This window comes from Ischnura elegans, chromosome X (assembly GCF_921293095.1).
Source record: "Ischnura elegans chromosome X, ioIscEleg1.1, whole genome shotgun sequence".
Taxonomy (NCBI): Eukaryota; Metazoa; Arthropoda; class Insecta; order Odonata; family Coenagrionidae; genus Ischnura; species Ischnura elegans.
The window spans coordinates 58206965-58233061 of record NC_060259.1 but is presented as its reverse complement, the minus strand read 5'-3'; the positions used below and the strand labels follow the sequence as shown (position 1 = coordinate 58233061).

General features: G+C 38.1%; 2 protein-coding genes across 3 annotated transcripts in view; one reads left to right on the top strand and one right to left on the bottom strand.

The window, feature by feature from the left end:
• Positions 1-756: 756 nt before the first annotated feature.
• Positions 757-5397, top strand: LOC124170939 (low molecular weight phosphotyrosine protein phosphatase 1-like). The gene is made up of 4 exons (XM_046550009.1): positions 757-978; positions 1615-1784; positions 4266-4427; positions 5190-5397. Exons 1-4 carry the CDS (start codon positions 939-941, stop codon positions 5265-5267), a joined length of 450 nt encoding a protein of 149 aa, XP_046405965.1. The 5' UTR covers positions 757-938; the 3' UTR covers positions 5268-5397.
• A 339-nt stretch (positions 5398-5736) lies between these two features.
• LOC124170937 (calpain-1 catalytic subunit-like) overlaps positions 5737-26097 on the bottom strand; it is a 221077-nt gene continuing 200716 nt past the window's right edge. For both annotated transcript variants that reach the window (XM_046550008.1, XM_046550007.1), the window contains exons 4-16: positions 25407-25621; positions 16389-16529; positions 14989-15247; positions 13611-13885; positions 11052-11224; positions 9805-10019; positions 8570-8727; positions 8414-8483; positions 8098-8194; positions 7880-8007; positions 7277-7469; positions 6039-6094; positions 5737-5962 (exon numbers count right to left, since the gene is read on the bottom strand). In XM_046550008.1, coding sequence (XP_046405964.1) covers positions 5936-5962; positions 6039-6094; positions 7277-7469; positions 7880-8007; positions 8098-8194; positions 8414-8483; positions 8570-8727; positions 9805-10019; positions 11052-11224; positions 13611-13885; positions 14989-15247; positions 16389-16529; positions 25407-25621 — 2007 coding nt within the window. In that variant the 3' untranslated portion in view covers positions 5737-5935. The remainder of the gene's footprint in view (positions 5963-6038; positions 6095-7276; positions 7470-7879; positions 8008-8097; positions 8195-8413; positions 8484-8569; positions 8728-9804; positions 10020-11051; positions 11225-13610; positions 13886-14988; positions 15248-16388; positions 16530-25406; positions 25622-26097) is intronic.

The window sequence follows — 26097 nt, the reverse complement described above, 5'->3', positions numbered from 1 at the left end:
CTTAAATAAGGATTATTAATACCTTATCAAACAAAGGAAACTTTACAACCGTAGGCAGTTTTAAAAGGTGATTATTAAGAAATGTTTCCCTGAGCTCTGTGCCGCATGCATTGGTAATCTCAGACGATGTAAAACTCCTGACTACTCGTATAGAATCTAGGTCCCTGTGACGTCACGTGGAGTGGCATTGTATGGCCGCCAATCTGGCCTTTTTCAAATGCGGTTAAAATTGACCATTGCCATTCGCCTAAACTGGGATTTGTAAAACCAAATCATTTGTATATTATGAATGCACTAATGGTGGGTAACGAATCGCAATCAATGCCTTTCGTTTCCTTTGATGAAGGAAACTACTCTATTCTACCCCAGGTTCTCTGTAAAAATTTTATCTACACTACCAAGGAGGTAATTGAAATATTATATGAATTGGCTAGTATCCTGTATTTTGAAGAACTAGAGTTTTGTTTATGTATTTATTTTTAAGTTTTCCTAATAACCCAAAGGAAAAAATTAAGGGAATTATTTCCGTTTCAAAATGGGCTCCCCCCAAAGCAATTTAGATCATATTCCATGTATGCAAGCGAATTTGGAATACGTGCTGTTTTTGTACCTATAGCAGAAATTTATAGCATCAATTTTTATCATGCAGATAAATTTCCGTTTTTTTTGGAATTTTTGTCGGTGAAACTCACCCACAATGCTGCGTTGAAATCTTAAGGCCATTTGAATTTACCGCTATTTTGTCTTCCGTGCGCTTTGTTGCCGTCAACTTTTGATTCCAAAGGACCCGGGATTGGCGAATGCTAGAATTGTTGATCATTTATCAACTTTATTTTAGTATTGTTGACGTTATATGTTGTAATTGTGCGTTAAAGACCGCCAAAACTCAAGATTCAAACACTGTTGTTATCTTATTTTGTCATATTAAGGCGTAATCAATGGCTGAAAAGAAGAAAAGGATTTTGTTTATCTGCTTAGGTAAGTTAAGGAAATTATACTTTGGATAACATTTCGCCTCTTATTTAAGAATGATTAGATTCATCTACTTAAAAATTCCAGCTATTATAGTGATGTCCTTATATTTCATGCATTAAACGGAGATGTTGTGGTAGAGAAATGGTGGTTCTGGAAATGCAAATATGTTTCTCGTACTCCTAACCCTGACTCGTTTTATTACAACTATTGATTGAATGTATGGAGAGTCAGTATCAATGAATATGAGAATAAGGCCTTACGACCTTAAGGCCCGGATGTTTACTTGCTAGTTAGTTCCCCATTGCCAGTAATCTGGACTGAATCTATGCCGTTTATTAAATCTCGCATACCTACGTATCATAAGGCTCCGCTTCCTTGTGACTCGGATGCCTCGTAGTGAAAAGAAGAAGGCAGTTAAGTTTTAATGTCATTTGGATCCGATTTACATGAAAACTTCTTTGCATATGCATATTGGGAACTTGTTATTTGTATAAAGCGAACGCTCGATTATAAGTTTTGGAAACAGCTACTTTTTTAAATTATGAAATAAATATACCCTTATTATTACTCTCCTGTGGATTTCAAATTTATGCATTATTCAGGTTTATTTTATGATCTACAATTCTAATTATGTCGTAGGAAACATATGCCGTTCACCCATGGCCATGGCCATATTCCGTCATCTCACTGATGAGTGGGAATGTGATAGTGCAGCTTTAGGTCCATGGCATGCTGGAAATTCTCCTGACTCACGAGCGAGGAAGACACTGGACAGCTACGGAATTAAGCTGACCCATTCAGCTAGACAGGTAATTCTAATGGAAGTAAAGCTATTGTGAGTAGTAAATAAAATCCATTGCAATTTGCAGTTTTGTATTTTATAATATTTAATGTGGAATTGAAGTCAGAAAGAAGCTTCTTTTGCTGAAAGACTTCAGGAAGTTTACCACCTCCTGGAGTTAGGAGTTAGTGTGATGCAGTGGTGGATAATGGGGGTGGTCGCCTCCCCCTTCTTTTTTTTCTGTATTTTTTAAAATAATCTTTGGAAAAATTCTAACATTGTAATATTTAAGGTGGATCTCCTTCAATTCAGCAGGGTTACTAAGAATTTTTATAGTAATTGATTAATACTATCTAAAAGCCACTTGTCAATGCATATCAGGCCTCAAACGCATTATCTCTGCAAGGTGTTGAATTTCACATGGGTGCCGAGGAAAGTTATGAAACCCCCCCACTACATGAGGACCATAATCTGCCCCTTGTGTGGCATGAGGAATATATTATCTGCCTAGAGCACTTGTTGTATTAGTGTTTTAAGGTATAGTACCCCATCATTGAGTAGATGGAAAAGCTCATAACTGTAAGACGGACTACAAACTACGTCTACACAAATTTAAAAATTCCATGTACATAGTCCGTATCACAATAAATGAATGAAAAATTGTTGAACTGAGCTGACGAAAATTGTTCTAAATGAAAATTTGATGCTTCTTGCAGTAGTTTGTTGTAGGCTATTGGGTAGAGTGCTTGTTCAAACTGTCCTGGGTTCTAATCTTGGATGGAGCCTTCACCAGCACCCCAAGTAAGAGTGCCAGACTTGTTCGTAGAAGCTGCTCTGAATTTTTGTCACATTGATGGTGATTTATAGGGAAGATATTTGGGTAGACTTGTACCTATGATAGTATTTTATTAATATTTATCCTTAAGAGAGTTATTCCCATATCTAGATAATCTTCCCTCGATCAATTGACTATTGGACAGTTGCCGACATCAGTGACACACTTTAGTTGCTTATTCACTCGTAAACTTCTGTTCCTAATTTTTTTATTATTTTGTTTCTGATGTAGAGGATATTATCCTCTGTCATTATATGGGCATGAGCTCATAATTAGATTTAAATGGGCATACTAAATTTTGCATTATAATGATGCAGCTTTTATGAATTAAATGCGTGATTTCTTTCCTGTTTGTGTATTGCCAATTTTTTGTCAGCTAAATCTTAACAATATCAGGTCATCCCATAATGGTAAGATGCTAGAATTAGATGTATGAATCCAGAAGGTTAAATAGTATGTTTTCACTGGTCACTCAGGGTTGATATTTATTTATTCCCATTTCAAATAATGTGCATTGTGTACCATGGAACAACCAAGGACAAAGAAAGGCAGGCAATATCAAATTTCAGTAGGGTGCCAGTAATTAATGACTTAGAATTAGAGTGATTTGTAGCTACTCTTTACCTAAACTATTTTTAGATACGTAATTAGTTGCATAAATGCTTATTCCTGCACCTGTAAATTTTAGTACTATTTTCAATGTTTGTTGTGATTAACAGTGGAATAATTTGTTAGTATACCATGAAATTTGTTTTTATGGCTAATAGTGTAATTGTTATCTCCTGAAAGATTTTCTAAGCTTAATGATTGCCAAGCAAATATTCTACTCTTTCCAGTTATACTAGCTATTATAATGGGAAATACCATCTGTATACAGTAGTTATTAATTGAATTTGTTGACTTTCAAAAGTACCAAATTGTTCATGTGTACCAAATTTCATGAAAATCCGAGTTGGTGGGTTGCATGCCATGGTACAATATATGGAATGACCCTATCGCTAGAGTCTTTAAGGGGGCCTTAAAACTGCCTTTAGCATAAATCAGTGGATGGCCCAATGTAATGTGGGTGTCATCAATTTAGGTACAATTTTTTTGGATGAAGCTATATTGTGTTATGCATGAACTAGGGTTTCTACTTATTTTTAGATTACTTACATTAGATTACTTAGATACACTTACTAATACTTCCTACTTGAAAGATTAGGAACTCTACAAAATTTCTCTTTGTCAACAACACTTCTTTATTAAATTTTTAATGGAAGGTAGGTCATTCTGCCTGCACTCAAGTTCATTGAAAGTATGTTCATTCAAATATTAAATTGATAGCATGAAAGGTGTCCATATCATTAAAACATAAAGAATATTACTATGTAAAATATAATTTCATGAGTGTAGGAAAGCCCCTGGAAAATATGGGAGGGTTGGCAACCATGGTTGCAAGTAAGCCTCATATGGTTGACTCCTCTTAATCCCATCAGCTGTTAAAATTGTGTGATGGGAATGGTGTATCAGAAAAAATCATTTAATAAAATCTCCTATTATCAAGGAATGTACACAAGCTTTTCAAAGTTCCTTAATTTCGATATCATGAAAGTTTGATATTCATCGTTATTTTGTGACATTCTCACTTTTGTTTTGATTTTGTATCTTCTGAAAATAATTTTTTCTTTTTAGGTAACTAAAAATGACTTCCATACGTTTGATATTGTGATGGGGATGGATGATGAAAATATGCGTGCCCTGAAAAAACTAGCTCCTTCAGGAACGGAGCATAAACTGAAGCTCATTACAGAATATGACCCGGAAAAGGCTGATTGTGTTCCTGATCCATATTATGTAAGTATGAATAGTTACTAAGTTTTTTTTCACAGTTCTTCACTCTCCTGTTGTTTGGTATCCCTCTCTAAAGGTGTAATAAATGATTTTATTTTTGCTTTCTGCTGATTTATCTGTGTTGAAGTCTTTCCATGGCACAGAATGAAATTTGCCACTTTCAGAGGTGACTTTGGAAGGTGTGTGGTTGTCAACTCATCCAGGACTTTCCAAAAATCCAAAATTAACCATGTTGATTTTCCATGTGTGAAGTAATATTTGCCATAAATGTAAATTAATAAATTCTGCATGCAGTCAGGCCAGTTAAAACCTTTTTTAAAGCATTTGTAGTTCATAAGCTATAAACTCATATATCGTGAATGATTAATGATGATGAAGTTTTTGTTGGATTCGTTGATGATGGACCTTCAAAGTTGATGATCTGTTTAATTGAAGGAGATGAACCTCCCAAGATTAATCATTCCAAATAGGAGTCCATTGATCCATCCTGGAATATGTCCATCACCATTCCTATTGTCCTAAGTGTCTTTTCATAGTGTGTTATGGTATTGAGACTTAGTGTTATGAAGCCTTTTTTTCTGAGAGAATTTGCATTTCCCATCAATGCTCATTATTCTATATTAATTGTTGACTTGGTTTCATACTGATTTTCCTGATACAAACTAGGACCTTGAAACCAGTAGCAGGTGCCAATAGTATTATCTGTTTGTACTATGCTTGACTTTCATTCTGATTTCATTAATGCTGTGTATTCTTTCATTCCAGGACTCTGGGTCTGAAGGATTTGATCTCTGCTATAAGATCTGTAAAAGGTCTCTTGAAAATTTTTTGGCGAAGCAGTGATTGTTTATGAACATAAAAAAATGTTTGTTCTGAAGCTCAAAGAGTATCATTATCCAAATGAAAAGGTCATTGTAATATGCTAATGTATATGGCAATTATTTTTGGTAAATGATGTTTTTATAGTATGTAATATCGTGTTTATCTATCACATTCCACTTGGTGCATGATATTAAATTTGAGTATGAGAAGCCATATCTATGTGGTGCTTTTCTGTTGATGGGTCTACCATTGTAGACTGCTCCATTATGTGCAATTGATGCTAGTATTTTGAAATAAATACATAGCATTAGTGATTGGTCTTTCTTCAGCAATTTTTATTGCTGTCGTAGAGTAGTACGAATATATGTGTCCAAACAAAATTACCTACTGTTTGAAGGAAAGGATTACCTAAGACGACCTGATAGTAGGCAAGTAAGGGATTCACTTATAGTAGTAGACCAAGTAGTGAGTCACAAAAACACTTAAGATATTAACAATTTGTACTGAAATTTTATTTTATTTCAAAACCATTCAATTTGGTATCTCTCATAGAGGTAATTCAACAAAAATAAATACTCTGTTGCTTTAAGCTAATGGTATACATTTATATGGTTGCAAGAGTAATGTTATTTACTCTATCTTTGGCTTAAAAAAGTCTTGAAATTCTCTTCTAATGGAGCTGACCACTGTCAGGAATATATCGTCATCAGAATCATCTGTAAGAAGAAAAATTTTTGTAGCATCATTCGTTATGCAGTATTGGGTACATCTAATTCAGGAAAGCATACAAACCTCTTCCAATGAAAGGGGATTTCCTTTCATTTTGGTATCAAGATTATGGTACCTTTCTGAAAAATAAAAATAAACATTGGTTACCACTAAAAGAATCACCATAATTGAAATTTTGCAATTGCACAATGGAGTGTGTAATGCATGAATTTAGGAAATAGAGTTATGAATGGAGCTGAGCAAGTATAGGAAGCCTTTCGAGGTTACTATGAATGAACTTAGTAGGTAAATGGAAGTGGGAACCATACATAACTTCACTGAAAACCACAGTAAAATCTTAGAATTAGAGGAGCTTCAGGTAGATGAATATATATGCATGGTAACCGGATGCACCAATTACACAGCTTTCTGGAGAGATTTTACTGTTACATTTTTGGTACTAGAGGTCTCAATGTATAAGTTCTTCTATATAATATTGGTTGCCTATCTCAGGTAAATGATAACAACACATAATAACAATTCACATTATGGCATCTACTCATGGCTCTGAGGAGCTTTCTCTTTTTTATTGCTTTGTTTTGGTCTCCCTTGCTTGGCAAAGAAAAAGTGATAATCATTGCTCAAAATATAAGTAAATATCAACCAATCTTGGATATATGTACTACTGATATTCTACCTGAATAGGCAAAATACTTGCATTATGTTCTTTATACAGCACCCAACAGTACTGATAGATTTTTCTTCCTTATATCAATACCAGACACAAGTTATGGGAGTGAAACATGCAAAAATGACAAGTGCTCAAATTCAAGAAATGTATTTTCACACATAAAAAGGGGGTATTTCTATGAATAGAATTTATGTACAAAAATACTACAGAGCACAGGATTTTTTCAAGCATATGGCCCACTGCAGAAATAAATAAGTCTCTCTTATGGTTTGAGTGGAATTAAAATTGACTGTTTTGTTAAGATGATAGAGCTCCTACGACTCATGTGTCTTTTTTACAGAGAGTAGGCAATTTAATTAAACACATGTGAAAAGAGAGTGAGGTAGCCAACCCTAGTCACCACACCCTAAAAAAATTTCATGATGGATAAATCATTTTCCTTCAATGGAATCTACATTTGACACCCAGTATGTAAAGGCAGTAAATCTGAGGTTTTTTTGTGCCTTGTGTGCACCAGTGGAGTGCCTCAAAGGTGATCAGGAAAGGAAAAAATTCTTTGATTAACACCTCATCCTCATTTAAGGTTTTGGTAATTGAAAGGATAACTAGCAAAACCAAAAATAAAGCTTACCATGGGCAAGATGCAGGCGTACCATTGCCATTATAAAGCACTCTGAAGTTAGTATTTTATTTTTTGCAAACCTCAGTACCAGGCATTCCAGTACCTTGTTGCTCACAGTGCTTCCGGCCTCCCAAAGAAGAAGCCGTAGATTGTAGCTGCTAGTCTTTCCACTGTGACTTCTATCATACTTTTGAAATGCAATCTAGCATAAAGAAGAATAACTTTAGTAGTACTCTGATAAGTTGGCAAGAATCACGCATCATAAATGGAATGTTATGGCCGTTTTACACGGTACACGGAATTGTGCAATCTGACGTACGTGTGAAGGCGCAATCAAAATTGTGTCGTGTAAAGCGGTGAATTGCAAGAACATATGCGTGGATGCGAGACGTCAAAATAGCCTGTTCTAATTTCGTTCATGCATTCGCATAATTCCGCGCCATTTTACAAATTAATGCAGCTCTAACCTGCACAATTCCGTGCCCCGTGTAAAACGGCCTTTATACATAAGCAAGGAAAACAGGCAGTTTCATTACCATGAGCACTGCTGATGGCTAAAAATATATTTCACAGAACATATAGTTTCACAAATGGACATCAAACACTTCTTACCCTCCAAAAGTGAAGCATTTGCATCAATACTGTTATATCTAGCAAGTTGATGCGTCCACTTATATTGTAGTCCCTTAGCATTATTAAGCTTTTGCATAACTCGTATGATGGCTTCTCAATGAGGTAGGCTGCAATAAAAAAAACACTCAGTCCTAGGTTTCCCTACACAAACAATAATAAAGCTGCAATACATTTCAATAATAGCCATCAGAATATACCTTTCCAGTAAGTCTTCAAAATTTTCAACAAATGACTTGCATCGATTTCAGGAGGATACTTCATTATCAATTTGTTCAAAATTGACCTTCCATCAGGCTGCAATGAATAGTAAAATAATCATGTGTCATGTAAACAGAATTAAGTAATATTCATCTCATTTCAATCCTTTGAAAAGAAAAATTTGCATTTCACTATGGGGTATAGTAATAAGTAAGTTTCTATGATATATTATAATTCTCTAAGATGGCATTTGTTTAGGCCAAATGTTAATCTTGTCCAGATAATTATGAATTAGTGCCTCTTTAAAGTACTTACTAGCATGAATGAGTCTTCAACCAACTCTGATGAAATGTTTCTGAAAACCATATTATCTTCATTTACCTCCCTGAAAGATAGAGTTTTCCCGATGATTTTTTTTCATTTTTGTTTGAATGAGGCTATGCTTGGATTGTAGTAAACAAAAATACTCACCAGATATTGCTCTGTTCATCAGTTAATATTCTTAAAAGGAATTTTCCATCACAGTTGGGAACATTGGTTTGGGGCACTACAATATAATCACCAGGAGGCAAGGTGAAAAACGTCACCACTTCCCTTGTGACTGAATGGTTAGTGACATCCAATGGTTTCTGGAAATGAAGAAGTATTGCATCACTTTGCATACACTAATAAACATGGATGGATTTGATTACACTTACAAACGTAGGAAGCCTGGAGGAGGAGTCAGTACTATGAGCCCAAAAATGAGCCCTTGCAACTGAAGTGAAATGGAAATTTGTATACAAAGTATTACTCATGACAAAAGTTTGAAGTTCATCATCGTCATGTCTCCTGCCACAATACAAGCCATTTAGAGTCAGTGGAAGATTATAAATACACTGAAAATGTATTCTAATTTGGTTAATATGTACTTCGATTGGTGGGCTCAATTCTGGTCATATGACCTTTGAGACCTCCTAAAGCTCCTTTTTGTTATCATTGTTATTGAGCAGTAAAATCAAAATTTAGGAGTAAATAAAGTATGTATTATCATTATTATTTTTACTTGAGTTTATGGGCAGAGCAGAAATAAATTGATCAGCTTTCATTAGAAATTTTGTCCTGTCAATTAAATCCTTTCTAACATAAGCACACTTCCTCACAGGCTAGATCTTACCAGCAGGAGCAAGGAATTTGCCGAGGGCAGGGAGGAGGTCAAGGGGAAGTCTCTAGCAAATGGTGCAAGCCATACCTTAGTGGCACCGCAGTGCAGGGTAGGACACTTGGGGGGGGGGGGGGGGGGTGAATCGCATCACGACAGATGATATCTCGTAAATGATTGGAGAAAGGTAATAACAAACAGAAATTCGGGCCAAGATGGCTTTCCTTTCATGTTTTTCATTAGGATAGTGATTTTTCAGCCCCAAAAATCTCAATTGAAGGCCCTCAGTACTTGGGGCCCTTGGACACGGGTTCACGTTATTTTAAAGAAACCAAATTTTAGCATGTGCATATGTATATTCCTCATTTGGATCATTTTGAGACTAGGAAAACATAAATTCAGAAAATTCAATTCTGAAAAATAAGGGCCGGCCTAATGCACATATGTATTAGATGGCTAAGAGGCATATAACTATCATTTTCATCATGTGTTATTTCCCTAAATAAAATAAATATATTCCAAACTTCTTCTGTAGGTAATAAACTTAAAATCCAACAAACCTCACCTTTTCTGACACAAACTGTGGAGTCAGTCTGGTCATAGTATGCGGAACTTCATACACTGCAAATCCAATGGCATGCAATGGCCTCTTCTTTTTTGAAAAACTCTCTAACGTGGAGTTAGTCTCATAGTACTGAGTCACCGACACCACAACATGGCACTTATTTGTTAATGTCCTGGGAATTTGGATGTGAAATTGTGGATTCATTGATGTTGTCTCTGAAAGAAATGAAAGCATTCAGCGACAAAAATGTTTTTTATTCTAACCTTAAAGATAGCATAAAATTGATGACCTAATTTTTTTTCAATGCAAATGAAGGCAATGAAAAGGAAATGTTGGGTGGGCTTGAGGGGATGCACTCCTGGGACCATGCTCGTAAGTCTGAGACTTTTACACCCAGACCTCAGGAGGAGGGAGGACATAAGGAAGGAGGTGCAGCCATGATAGAAACCCACAGGGAAAACGATAGATGAGGAAGGATTGATGAATCCTGTACTATCATTTGCAGTGGCGCCGACCCTATGGGGCCTGAGGGGGCCAGAGCCCCCTTCAAAATTCGTTATGGGGATGAGGAAAAATTGAGTCAGACTTTCCGATTTTCCCTGGAGTGTCCAGTTATCGAGAGTCGAGTTTTCAGGGTTCTAATGTTGATCATTTGACTCTTCTAAAATTCTTTAAAAACCTTAAAACTCACCATTTATAAAATTTCCAGGGAAATACCTCCGGTATGGGCCCCCAAATATTATTTATTACCCTGATCATTTGGGCGATATGGGCTAACCCTTGTGAAACCAAATTTACTGGTAGATCATTCTATGAGGAGAAGATTTTTCAGTAGATTGCACAATAAGGCAGTCTGCCCAAAAATAAAAAAATCACATTGGATGCATATAAAAGAATACATCTCATGTTCAACCATTTTTACTTCTACTGTTGAACTGCTTCAATCTCCAATAAATGTTAGAGCTACTCTGTCAAAAATCATAAATTCTAATCTCCACTTCTGTCTACTCCAATCAGTGGCAACATATCTGGAAAAATAATTACCCAATAAAAAATTTCTTTGGTTAGTTGGTTGCATGGTCCAGATTTCTACGCTCATGGCATGAAAAAGGATTTTTTCAAATCAGTACTGATAGCAAATCCTGATAACAACGCACCCTAAGTCAGCTGAGTGAAAAACCCCAATTGTAATGAAAAAAGGGGTACACCCCATTGTGAAAGGTTGAATGGCATAAATAGATAATTACCTGGATGGCTGGGACCTCCACCAGCATTGTAACCACTCCTCCAGCGTCGCCTTGCAAGAACTGCCCTCCATGGCTGCTTGGAATGAATGGCTGGCTCAGACATCCAATCATCTGGTCCTACATGAACTAGATCTAATCTGGTGAAGTGTCTGGCAAAGTCTTCGAAGGACATCCTTTAATATGGAATGAACGTACAATGATGCTAGGATCACTCTATTTATGTAGGTACAGGTAAGAGAGGGCATACTTCTAAAATAGGATCCAAATTTATAACATAAATTTCATGATACTTATTGTTAGCAACAAATGTCAATGATTAAATAGAGGCCTTCAGAAGCTTCAAAGATAAATAACCATGTGAGACCCAGGGTACTGCAATAGCATAAATGAACTTATTCCAGTGCTGATCATAGGAACCATAAGGCAGACTAATTCAGAGTTAACTTTCATCAAAATGGAAAGAATAAACATGTTAACATCTTCAGCGCCGCATTGGTCATAATGACCGAAACATGTACTTCATCTACAAGCCGTTTTGGTCATTATGACCGAAGAATGAGACTTTCTTTTGGCAGCTCATAGCATGCCGTTGGTCACAGCTACACGTATATGACGTGACCAATGCGGTGCGTGTAGCCAAATGCACATGAAAACTCTAATGGAAAGTATCCAAGTATTAAAACAAAAGAAAAAAGAAAAACATGTTGGCTCAATGGGCAAATTTGTCATCAAATATCCACGGTAGGGAACGTATTAATGAAATATACTCATTCAAAGAGCCATTACTGAACATGTGTGACCTCTTCATTCTGACAAGATCCAAATACATTGCAATTCTATGATAGACATTTGAACAATTAGGCAATAATAGATACGGACAAGCAATGCAAATTTTCAACACCTGGCAAACTTACGCGATGGCATTCACCAGAGGTAAATATTTTCATACATCGCGATAGGGATGGTATTCACCAGAGGTAAATATTTTCATACATCGCGATAGGGAAGGGTATACCCTAGTCCCTGCTTTGAGCATTGGACCATAAGGTTTTGTATTTCTTATGTGAATGGTATTTTTAAGTCCAATGTAGGCCATATTTTGAGTGAAGCAACCAGGCTCTATATAGAAAGAGATATTACCCCAAACCACACTACCATAGGCCACTACACAGCTCTAAATACTGCAACTCCTCTATGTAGGAAAGGGAGAGTAGGAAATCATTTTGGAATAATGAATGCCCACAAATAAGATGCCCAACAAATGGTAAATAAAGTGACAAATAATCGAAGCTCCACTGTAGAGTTAAATTAATCACACAGCAAATATACATATGCTGAAAATAATAGCAAATTAATATTTTAACAGCTGTTCATTATTGAAGTACAGCTCCATATGGTATGCAATAAACTACAGTTCAAAGAATCTCATGTCTGAGAACTGAGAAGTGTTTTAGGCCATACATCCAATCAGAGGTGGATTAAAATAGGGGTTGCCCCTTCGTGCCTCCTCCACCACCCTGTAATTTCAGGAAAAAAAAGGTGGCTGAAAACATTTAAGGTGGCTCTCCAATAATTTAATTTCAACAGTGAAATTCCTGCGTAGGTTTCCGCGGCGTTGTTCACGATGACTGCTAATTTTCGGGTTCTCCAGCCGCGTCTGTCGTTTATGGTTGACAACAGTTTCGGAAGCCATCCTGCTTCCGTCTTCAGGTCGAAGGTGAGAAGTTTTCATTTTTTGCTGTCTTATATAGCACTGGCCGATCTCCTCCTGTGCGCTGATTGGTCAGAACGCTCTTCCAAACGTTGCTGATTGGGTAGCCGTTGCCCCTGTTGATATTTTGTGTTTTGTGAATTTCAGGGAAGCAATTGAAATTCACAAAACACAAAATATCAACAGGGATACCGGCTACCCAATCAGCAACGTTTGAAGAGAGTTCTGACCAATCAGCGCACAGAAGGAGATCGGCCAGTGCTATATAAGACAGCAAAAAATGAAAACTTCTCACCTTCGACCTGAAGACGGAAGCAGGATGGCTCCCGAAACTGTTGTCAACCATAAACGACAGATGCGGCTGGAGAACGAAAATTAGCAGTCATCGTTAATTTCAACAGCTTAACAAGCATTATTAAAAAATAACTGATGAGCATACAAAAGCTACTTGTCAGCCAGTGGCATAGCCAGGAATTTCGTTCGGGGGGGGGGGGGGTCCAAAACCACGGTGGAAAATTTTTGAAAAACAATGTACTACGTAGAGAGTTTTAAACTAATTTTTATACTTTCCATATTCGAATAAACTTTATTTGTTAAAGAAATATTTTGTAAATTCATTATTTTTCATTTTTTTTTATTTTGTGAAGGAAAATAATAGTGTTTTTATATTTTGGGGGGAGGTCCGGACCCCCCGGACCGTCCCTCTGGCTTAGCCACTGTTGTCAGTGCATATAAGACCTCAGCCTTATTATCACAGTGAGGTATTACATACCACCAAGGTACTGTAGTTAGTGATGAACCCCAATGATCTTAAACCACCCCTGGGTCTAATGCTAATATCAACTCACCAGAATTCCCCATCATTGCGAATTCGAGCCGAGAGGAGCTCCTTGTCCCGTTCGCTGAGGCCATCCCACTCCCAGCTCCTCTCACTCCACGGCCCAGTCCATTCCCCTCCGCCAGCCCCCGTAATGGCCACACCGCCACTCGAACGGAGCCGCACCAATGGTGTCTCAACAACGCCACCCCCACCACCTCGGACCCGGGCCATCCCCGTCACACTGTATGTATGGTGGGTGAGCAGGCCATTTCTAAGCCTCAGCTGCCGCCTGCTATCTTTCTCCTTAAGGGATAAGCATTTTATCATGAGTTTGGAAAAGTCTTCGGGTTATGGACAGATATACACAGGCTGCTGAAAATATCCATAATTTGGGTTTCCACTAGTAATGGACCACTAAAATAGTCAATTATCTACTTGAATACCTTGAGTAATTAATCATTTATTACTCAAATTCAAGTATAGTTTGAGCCTTCTACTCAAATACTTTATAGCACTAAATTTCTTTTTCAATTATAATTATTTTTATTTTTCAACATCATGTGTTGTAGGTTCATTTGAAAAAAAAATAGCTATACAATATGAAGTTACATAGTGAAATCAGTTAACTTTAAATTAAGCCAAAATTAATGTTAAAACAGCTATAAAATTCATTATTTGATTTGGTAAGGAAAAAATTGAATTTCTGTCCTAGTACTATTAGTAATTTTATAATAACTATTCATATGACACAAGATATCAGAGTGGTAATCTCCAAAGCAATGCCCTTCTTCCCCTCTTTCCCCTCTATGTTCCTCCTTGTACCACACACGTTAGTATCTTGCTAAAAATTCTTAAATTTTGACTGATAGATGTTTTATTTCACAGCCATGGTTTTGCCAAATATGTACTCAACATCATCAAGTCCTTTACCCTACCTCCCTCCCTCTGAGCCAAGGCTATGAAATAAATCATCCTGTTGAAGTGCACAAAGTATTTCTTGTTGCTTCAACATGAATTATAGATTCCACAAAGTTACACCAGGTCATGGGCAAAGTTTAGGGTTTACATAGTGGGAGGCAGCAATCCTGCTGAGGCTATCGAATAACCTCAAGTGAAACTGGGGGATCCCCGAGGCTCTCCCCTAGAAAATTTGTTTTAATTAGCCTCTGAAAACAGCATTTTATGTACTATCTAAGACTAAAATTTATTTAAGCTATTTTTGTTTTCATTGTACTTGAATGTACAGGTTTCGTACTTTTTCAGACAAATTACCATTAGCTAGGGGGTGCCTCCGCCCATGCACCAGATGCCGTCTTCGTCTTATTTGCAAATGAGTATGCTCAAAGTTTTGCCAAGCAATTTCATTGCAATGCATCTAAAATAATCACCCAGGGTATGATACTTACTGGAAGTATGCTAACAATTAGAAGGGTTGACCTAGGGACTGCAGAACTCAAAACTTGAAATGTGAGGAAACGATCTTGGCCACGAAGATCAAAACTTTGGACCACTCCGCCCGTCAAATCTTGAAGGGCTTGTGTCAGTCCTGTTCCCGATGATCCGTTTGATGAGCCTCCACCGCTATTTCCTCCTCCACCACTGCCTCCCGAACCACCCCCACAAATACCCCACCCTTGCTGAACGCTTTCATAACAGCCGTAGAGCCTGCGAGATATCATCAAACAATGAAAACAAAATTTAAAAAAAGGCTTAAAAATTTAACAGTAACCCATTATGATAGAATAATAATAACCCTATACATCTGAAACAATATAAAATAATAAATGCCATGAAAGTCAATACCAAATTAATCCCTCAGCAGGACATCCTTTTGCCTGAAGGATTAAAAGGAAGGAAGGAATAAAAAATTCAACATGATCTCTTGAAAATACATATCTTTCGAACAGATCAGATACTTAGTTTGATAAAAAAAGTGCATGCATACATCCCAAAACAAAGGCAAATTTGATATTATTTGGAAAAACTATAACATTCAAATTATAAGGTCCCTGACTAGGAAGTCATTAAATTCCTTCATTTCAATAAAGGTAATTCTACACAATCTACAAATAAAGAATACTCAGAAAAGAAATTTTAACATATTTCTGTGAGAGACATTCATTATGGTAATATATTCTCTCTTTGGAGATGAAAAATATTTTAAAAAATATACAACTTAACCCCTTGCGCTGTAATGACAAGTCTAGCTTGTCATGAACTTTCGATGCCAAACCGCTCAATGACGAGTGGATCTTGTCATCGGATTTTCATATGTTTAGCACTATTTAGAGGAACAATATAATTATTTTGAAACCTTAACAATGTTAAAACATTCATAGTATACATGAATAATTCATATTTCATGAAAAATTATGCATTGGAAGGATAAAAATGATTTTATTCGAGTAGCGATAGCTGTGTTCTCCATGTTTAATAATCACATTTTATTTCACGGTTCTGCATTGATTACAAAATATCAATCCATTACCTATCATTTAAAAGAGAACGACAGAAAAAATAAATAGAGAATAGGAGCACAATATTCAGAAAATTAATGGAAGTGGAAGGGGTTAATGACTTAAAATGCCACCCATTCATAGCAAGTACATGTCTCTCTTGATTTCTTAAGACTTTCAATCCACACAGGAAGAGTCAAAGATAATAGCTGAAAATGGCTAATGTTTCTTGTTTTCTAATGTACCCATTAAAATTGATTAAAAAATAAAAATGATATCCTCACCAGAATTATGCATCCCAATAATAAGATGAAAATAAACTTGAAATTTAAGAAAAAAGGAATCCTTACTTGGCATAAGCCTTCTCCAGTAATGCTGCCCAGAACTCAGTTGTATTTGCTGAATGAAGGTAAACTAATCGTCCTCTAAATGTCGGCAATCGATCATCCACAACTACATCAGTCCATTCACCGAAGTGCCAGAACCGGAATCTGCAAATAAAAAAAAATTCAGTGAGATATAAAAGAAAATACATATTTGGTAACCCCCTTTTTAAAATCCTGCTTTATTAAACCATACTTGTAAATCTTAAGCCAATATTTTGAAATCATGATAATTTATAGGGGAATAATGCAAAACAGCAATCGATGCTAGCATCCACAAAAAATTGATTTTAATTGAGGTCCACACAAATTAATTATCATGCCATTTGTATGAATTTAACATCCATAATGAATATGCACAAAAGTAGAAAATCTTAAAACTGATTTTAAACTTAAATTTTCACAACTTTTATCTTCTTGCCTCTCTACATATTGAGAGGACTTTGACAATGTCCTCTAATACAGGGGAAACCAAAGCGGTTCATTGAAAGAGACATAATTATCCAATTGAACTGGGTAATTGATTTTTGATGGTATTTTGATTATCGATGGACATTCTATTGAAGATGGCCACTCTAGTGCCAATGATCCTGACTAATGAGAGTAATCAAAAATCCATGATAACTGATTGTGAAGAGCCACTTAATAGTTGATGATCAATCCATTATCAATGGCATTGGGATGGTCAATTTATTTGGGCCAATTAATTACATATGGACAGAGGGCAATTGATAACCCATGATCAGTCAATCTAGGATCAGTGAGCTACTCAAGAAGACAGTCAAGGGATCCACAGGCATCACCACAGGTGTTAAGGCAGAGGAGAATGACTACTCCTGAAGGCAGATGATGTTGATTCAGCATTTTAATTCAGAATCTCCTGGACAGCTTAAGATACAGCATATAAGTCTCCCCCAAACCCAGAGGCTTCAAATGCCAATTCAGACGATACCTATGATGGCCATTCTATTAGGAGTCTCACACGCAACAGGCAAAACCCAGCATTGGTCAATTCATATTCACCAAGGTTGTTGTGATGGACAGGTGTTGGATCTAGGGTTTTCTTAAGGAGAACCACTAACTACCAGTCTTAAAGATGGGTCACAGGGTGGGGGTCTTTGAAACAGTGGCAGATATAGGGTGGGTCACATGGGTCATGACCCCAAAATTTTATCAAAAATTTTAATTTTTACTGGTTTAATAGATTTTCTATCTTTGTAAAGGAGTAAAGGGAGTGTACTGGTAAATGCATGGCTACAAGTCCCAAACTTGAAAGAAATTTGTGTTTTTTTATAAGGGAGAACACATATCTCTACTGGGGGTTATTCCATACTGCCCTGACACAGGTTATGACCCCCCCAAAATTTGATGCTGAATCTGCCCCTACTTTGGAATACCCGAGAAGTGAACCCAGGAATTCACTTAGGGGTGTCCAGAGTCATTCCATGTTACGATACCAACCATTAAATGTATCGTTCATCACTACATCTAAATTTGTTGGGGGGTAGGGGAATTATCCCCTCCTGGGTTCGCCTCTGGAATACTCAGCAGCTTGAGCGCGAATGGGGAAACGAGACCTGAGGGGGTAGTTATGGGTAAATCCACGTCAATTCAACACAGAAAAGTGACATTTTCAACCCGACCATGTCAGATTTCTTTCAAATTTGGTGTATTCAATGGTACTGGTAAGTGATGGAAAAACACCAATTTGTGGAGGTCAATGATGATTTTGACAAAAGTTACAGGTCCGCAAATGTTGTGAATTTGACGAAATTTCAGCGTGTCTCTCTAAAGATAAATGACTATAATTCCAGTTCTATTCTAGGTAGGAAAATGAAACTTATGGTTTTGGAAAGGTAATATATAGGGCTTTACAATGATATACAACACGGCCTATTTATAATAATTTTAATACTCGAGGTCATTGACCTTGACCTTTGACCTTGAATATCTCAAAACACCCCCCCTTCAATTTTTTTTATAAAAATATATGTTAATGCTCATACATTTTTCTACACGCATACAAAATATCAAGATGGCACATTTAGGGCGTCATGCCCAAAAAATTATTTGTCTACAGAACTACACAAGCAAAATGCAAGAAGTAGGTACCACTTAAATATTAAATGCCCATTGTTGAACGGTATAGGTCATGGCTATATCATTACAGCGTTACAGAAAACAATGTGATGGGTAGCTTCAATGAAAATACAGTTAAAATTGGTAAAAACCAGGGGTGGTTAAAAGAGGAGCTAGGGGGGGGGCTAATCCCCCCTTCGGTATCCAATTTACACTAGATAAAATGGTAATTTTTTCGGGCCCCCTCCACTGCTGCAAGATTCAGGTCAATGCCTTCACTATTATTGCCACGATGAAAGAGAAAGAAAAGCAGATGATAATGAACCACAGAGGAAAGCAATCAGCGCCCCCATGCAGAACACACAATCGCTAAGAAAACACATAAATCGGAGCGTGAGTGGAAGACTATCTTCTGTGAGGGTCCACCAGGCGCTGCTCCTAAAGGAAGCATCCTAGCATCAGCTGGAAAAAATATCATTAAAAAATACGAGCACGCAAACGAAGGCAATGAAGAGGCACAGAATGAAAGCAGGCAGATATATCTCATATACACTTACTAAAAGTACACAAATGGAAGTGTAAGAGATAGGAATTCTTAATGAAAGACTCGGACGCCTTTGGTCTATCGCCCACGCTTTAGGCATGGCATTTAGAAGACGCATACAGTGCGTTGCGCACGCTTAGAGAGGAACTACGGGCATTTATAGTCACGCTTGAGTGGTTAATCTAATTAAGACTAATTTGCAGTTAACCTAATTACATACTTTCATTATTGAATCAAACTGTGAGAGACTAATCTGATTAGATTCAGAGGGTTTAATTTAAAGTGAGAATCATACAGTCATTTAAGCTACTTATCTCTTGCTTGTCCCATGGATGTCACTTCAGTAGGAACTACAGTGAAGTGTATGTGTGAGAATCAGACAGTCATTTAAGCTAATTATCTGTTGCTTGTCCCAGGATGTGACTTCAGTTGGAACTATAGTGAAGTGCATAAGTGATTTTTAGCACTATTTCTTTTATGTGAAACATTAGTTTGTGAAAAATGGCTTTCAAGTCAAAAATGTACTGTTGCAATCCATTTAAAGAAGAAGGCCATGCAAGAGTAAAGAAAAATTTGAGAGACGTTCAGGATTGGATGGCAAATGAATCACCTAATGTATTGATAGGTGGGAAAATTTGCAGTAAATGCCGAAAAAAATTATCACAGAAGTTATCAGAACATGCTGAAGTAGCCACGGCTATGCCAGGGACTTCCAAAGAAGATGTAAGTGAAGATGAAATAGCACCTGCTATTGCCCTGGATTATTTAAATAATAGCCTTCAGTGTTTAGGTGCATCTCCTGTGAAGAAAAAGAGACTTCAAAATGAGAAAAATTACCCAAAAGAAAAATTGAAAAAGGTAGCCTCAGTTTTGGAGCATACTTTTTTGGAGCACCTGAAAAAGAAGAGTGTGTAGAACATGCAGAAAGTTAAATCATAGCCCAGCTCAAAGATAAGTTTCATTGTTCAGACAGTGTACGTGACAAGGTACAGATTCTGACTGTGCTTCCGAAGAGCTGGAGTGTTAGGAAAACCATGAAAGAATTTTCTGCCTCAGATTACATGGTACGGAGAGCCAAACAATTAGTGGCAGAATATGGTATTTTAGTAACACCAAATCCAAAGCCAGGTAAGACATTATGTGAGAAAATAGTTCGATGTGTACGTGACTTTTACTGTGACTATAACATGAGCCGTATGATGCCAGGAAAAAAGGACTATGTGTCGGTGAAAGAAAATGGGGTTAGACTGCATAAGCAGAAGCAGCTAGTGTTGCACAATCTCAAGGAAATGTACAGATATTTCAAGGAAACATATCCAGATTTAAAAATTGGAATCTCCAAATTTTGTGAATTGCGGCCGAAGCACTGTGTTCTCGCGGGTGCTAGTGGAACCCATTCTGTTTGTGTCTGCGTCTCCCACCAAAATTTTAAGTTGATGTTTGAAGGATGTAAATTAAAGGAGCTAACCAAGCACGAAGAACATACGTTACCATCATACAATCATTGTTTAGCATTTGTTACATGCAATCCCGCTCTTCCAGCATGCTTCTTAGCTGCATGTCCCTATTGCCCATGTGTAGAAAAACTAAATGATTATCTCTTTGAACTCTTCCGTAGAAATGGCATAGATGAAGTTTCGTATAAGTGTTGGTTAACTACTGGCAGGGCAGTTTTAGAGACTTTATAGGCCACAATTCATCCATTCGTGGCTTACTATCGAGACGTTACATCTAATAAAATACAGCATGTGTCATATGTAGAAATATCTGACTGCCTTCACCATGATACCGTATGTGTCTATTGCTTCCAGCGCAATTTCATCAATTTCCTGAAATGCCATTTTTCAACTCCAAAGTGCATTTATTATTTTTCCGATGGATGTGCTGCCCAATATAAAAATAGAAAGAATTTCATTAATCTGAGCTACCATCAGGAAGACTTTGATGTCACTGCAGAATGGCATTTTTTTACTACAGCTCATGGCAGAGGACCTTGTGATGGGGTTGCAGGGACCGTAAAAAGACTAGCCACACTTGCAAGCCTCAAGAGACCTTTCGATAACCACATATTGACAGCACGAGAGTTGTTTCAGTGGAGCAAAGTAAATATCCCTTCATGTACCTTCAATTATACACCGGCTACCCATCACGATGAAGACATGGCCAGGCTAAAGCATCGTTTCGAAAATACTAGGACGATTCCTGGTACCCATAAACTTCATTGTGTTATACCTATTAAAAAAGGTATAGTGAAGACAAAGGCATATTCCATCTCATCAGAGTGTAGAGAAGAGTCAGTGACAGCTGTGGTGAGAGAAATGCTGTTTACAGACATACATGAATTCGTTGCTTGTTTATACAATAATCACTGGTGGGTTGCATATGTCGAACACACTTACCAAGACACAGATGAAGTACAAACCCGATTCTTGCACCCACATGGACCATCTCCATCGTTTGTGTTCCCTACCAAACCAGACAGTCATATCATCAAAAGATATGACATTCTCACAAGGCTCGATCCTTTGAAACAAACTGGAAGGACATACAGTCTCCCTGGATCAGACCTGGCGAACATCAACAATTTAATTGGAAACTTATGAGGTGAGTTGAAACAAAGTTTTATTATATTTTCATTGAAGCTACCCATCACATTGTTTTCTGTAACACTGTAATGATATAGCCATGACCTATACCGTTCAACAATGGGCATTTAGTATTTAAGTGGTACCTACTTCTTGCATTTTGCTTGTGTAGTTCTGTAGACAAATAATCTTTTGGGCATGACGCCCTAAATGTGCCATCTTGATATTTTGTATGCGTGTAGAAAAATGTATGAGCATTAACATATATTTTTATAAAAAAAATTGAAGGGGGGGTGTTTTGAGATATTCAAGGTCAAAGGTCAAGGTCAATGACCTCGAGTATTAAAATTATTATAAATAGGCCGTGTTGTATATCATTGTAAAGCCCTATATATTACCTTTCCAAAACCATAAGTTTCATTTTCCTACCTAGAATAGAACTGGAATTATAGTCATTTATCTTTAGAGAGACACGCTGAAATTTCGTCAAATTCACAACATTTGCGGACCTGTAACTTTTGTCAAAATCATCATTGACCTCCACAAATTGGTGTTTTTCCATCACTTACCAGTACCATTGAATACACCAAATTTGAAAGAAATCTGAGGTGGTCGGGTTGAGTGGTGTGTTGAATTCACATGGAATGACCCTTATATGTGTACCCCTGTCGATGGCGGGCTTAAGCCACCAAGATTCGACGGGAAAAATTAATGCATCGATTCGCCACAACTAACCGCGACCGACAATCTGTACACCATCAGAAATCGACTGAATTAAGACCATATAATTTAGTAAGCGATACCCATAATCGACACCGGAACCTAACATTTTATCTTAGCTATTGATACACTGAGGAAAATATCGCCTACTGAACAAGGACTTAGTGACGGAATAACGACGTTAAGAACCAATATGCCGCTACGCAGCATGGCGTCTCCCGCAAGCGCTCTCCAGCTCGTCTTGGCTGCGCCCGGCTGGCATAGGGCCGTTGGCCGCCCGGGGTCAGCTAGGAGTTGACTTATCGCTTTACCGTTGAGAGGCGCCCGACAACGGAGGTCACCCGCACATTCCGAAAAGGCGCGTGGAGAAGGGATGAGACAGAAGAATATGACTACAGGATATACGATCTGCCGACCATCTCCGCGCGGCTAGTCCGATGGACTTGCAAGTATTCTACGCTATCACACTCACTAGAGCTAAATTCGGGTCATGAGCATCGGGGGACAGTAGCGGATTAAGGCGGAAGCGACCGCCCCCCGGAATTCCATTAAAAATAGTACACATAGTTATAATTAAGATGGCTCTTCAATGCAAGTTTTTAAATCACCAGCTCAAAAAAAATGTTTTAAGATAATTTGAGAATGTTTAAAACTTACTTGTCTTGAAATTTGAGCTTTGAGCTTGTGAATTTTTCTTGTAATTTCGGGGGGTAGCAGTCTTCCTTATTTATTAATCAATTTACACAATATTAATAAAATATCAGTTTACATTCACTTTACTAAATTTTTCCGATGGACTTGGCAGTATTTTAAGCCATCATTGTCACAAAGTCTAAATTCAGGTCATGAGGGGAAAAATATTGGGTTTTGTCTCAGAAGCAGTCACATTAACGCTAGCATACCACCAACGCGCCGCGGAAATAGTGGATCGCCCGCCCCCAAAAAACGACCTCAATCTGCATACCCGTGGGGGAAACTAGCCATTAAAGAAACGGAGGAGAGAGAGCACGCATAGAGCACACTTTTCGGGTTCCCGACTACAGGTGGTGGCCGGTATACCACCTGGGAACCCGATAACACTCGACCTCCCTGCTGGACTCGTGAGGAGCTGATACAACACCGTTACATGACGTCTACGATGCTGAAGTGGGACTAATGCCCCACGACCTTAGGGTCAGCAGGATGGCAGGAGGTAACCCGAGAATCCAACGCCACACCCTTCGCTGAACTTGAAACACGCGACGCAGTGGCGCAGAAATAATATGCTGCAAGCTTCCGCAATGAGAACTTCAGGCAAAAAGGAAGATGTAGGGGGGGGTTGAAGTTTCGATGGGTGAAGGGCTAGTTGGAATTTGGAGGAGGTGAACCATTGACTATAGTGACTGGAGATTAAGGGAAACGTACACAGCAGTGGCGTAGCCAGGGGGGTTCCGGACCCCCCCCCCCGAAATATAAAAACACTATCATTTTCCTTCATAAAAGAAAACAAAATGTTGAAAAATCATGAATTCAAAAAATATATCTTTAACAAATGAAGTTTTTTCGATTATGAAAAGTGTTAAAATTAGTTTAAAGCCCATTACTTAGTACCCTGTTTTTAAAAACTTCCCCCCCCTGGTTTTGGACCCCCCCGAACGAAATTCCTGGCTACGCCACTGGTACACAGGTGCTAGCACGATACCTGCGCTCTGACCAAAAGCCAAGGTCAACATTGAAACACGAACTTCCGTATTGTTACGGAAAATGGAAACAGCCAATAAAATATGAACAGATATTTTATTAATATTGTATTAATTAAACAATAATGAAAGGGGGCCGCCACTCCCGCAATTTCTATAAAAATTGAAAATATTATAATCTTTAACGTGGCTACTGAAAACTTTTATTTCACCAGCTTAACAAATAATATAGTCTTCTGAAAAGCTTAAGGAGAAGACGGGACAACATTAAAGTCATTATGACTTGATGAAAATAATCGTCTAAGTACCAGTAGAAGGGAAGAAGGGCAAAGGACGGCCCCGATTTAGTTACATTGCACAGGTTAGAAAGATGTAAAAAAGAAGAAATATGTTACCATGAAAAGGCTAGCTGATAGAGAGCGGAATATCGCATACCATCAACAGGTTGCGGAAAGTAATGAATGCTCCCGGCCCCAAGGGCGTACCCAGGATCATAACAAGAGGGGGAAGCCATGGTCTAGGAGGCAAGCCAAGTTGTGACATTTTAACATGGAAAAGCTGAATGAAACCAACATTTTAAGAAAATTATAACAGCACTTTATTAGTTTATGAGATAAGAGAAAATTTGTTGAATACTTCCGTTTCAATTCAGTACTGATTTTTCTTTAAGACTTTTGCGATTTTTGCTTTTTGGGGGGGCGGCCCCCCCCCCACTTGCCCCCGCGGGGGCAGCTGCCTCTCCCTGCCCCTCGCTGGGTACGCCCATGCCCGGCTCCCAAAGCAAAGACGTTAATCCCAAGTGCGGTTTCAGCATCAAATTCGGATGTTATGTTCGGATGTTTAAAATGCCCATTTTTTACGAATTTTGGATCCTAAAATTTCATTTTTATTCAAAGCAACAGATTCATTCTAATTAAAATTTAAAAAAAATGTCGATAAAATATGGGTGGTCATGACCCATGTGACCCCCACTGAAATACCACTGCTTAATCCGTTCCTGCCGTCACTGCTTCCCATGGTGCCAATCAGGGGCGCAGCTAAGAATTAAGGCTAGGGGGGGTTTTAGGCACAACTAATAATTTGGGGTATGGGGGTATTGCATACCCTCCAGGGTAAGCAGGCGTTGCGGGGGGCCTCCTCTTTAAATTTTTTTAAGAATAATCGTTCAAAATGGCAAGTTTCACGGCTTTCTGAGGGATATTTGATTAATCCTAACACTATGCTATAAGTAATACTTAATCCAATCAAGTAAAATGGATTAAACTTAAAAATTTCTCTGAGCTCTGGGGGGGGGTTTATCCCTCAAAACCCCCCCTCGCTGCGCCACTGGTGCCAATAACCTATCCACTTCCAATTCCCAATCTCTGTGCCCGCTTACCTGAAGAGTCCGCTGTAGCTGCCGGGCTCGAAGCTCTGGTCCGTCGGCACGACGCGCCTCAGGAGTCGCGGAGTGAGGGAGGCGAGGGCACTGATGGCGCCAAGCACGCAGGCGCCGGGCCCTTCCGAGAGGCCCGCCTCCAAGTCACAACGCCCCAGCCCACCGTCCGAGTCGGAGTCGTCGTTGATGATGAACTGCGGACGCTGGCACATCTCCTGCAACGACATCGCAAACGGGTCGGTGACAAGTGCGAACATTAAGCAGAATGGAAATCATTTCCCTGGCCAAATCAATGGCTCGTGAGTCCACTTCGTGGAATATGTGATATAATTGATTCAATACAACGTATACATCTACATAATAACCTGCGAGCCACTTCTAGGGTGTTTGGCAGGGGTTGACAAATCACCAACATGCAGCATGCAAGAGGACCGCCACATGCACACCGTACGGTCATAGAAATATTACGCACACTAGAAAAAATATATATGCTTATTCATAAAAAAATTGCTAATGCAATTGCTAATGAAATAGCTAATTCCTAGAGCAAATACACACAAGGTTAGAACTATGAAAAAACATGCAATGAGTGATCCTAGCGAGCGACGCCATTAATCCTATCAATTGAGACAGAGTTTCCATCCTTAATAGTACAAGGGAAGAATGACATTTTAAATCTCTCTGTTTTGCA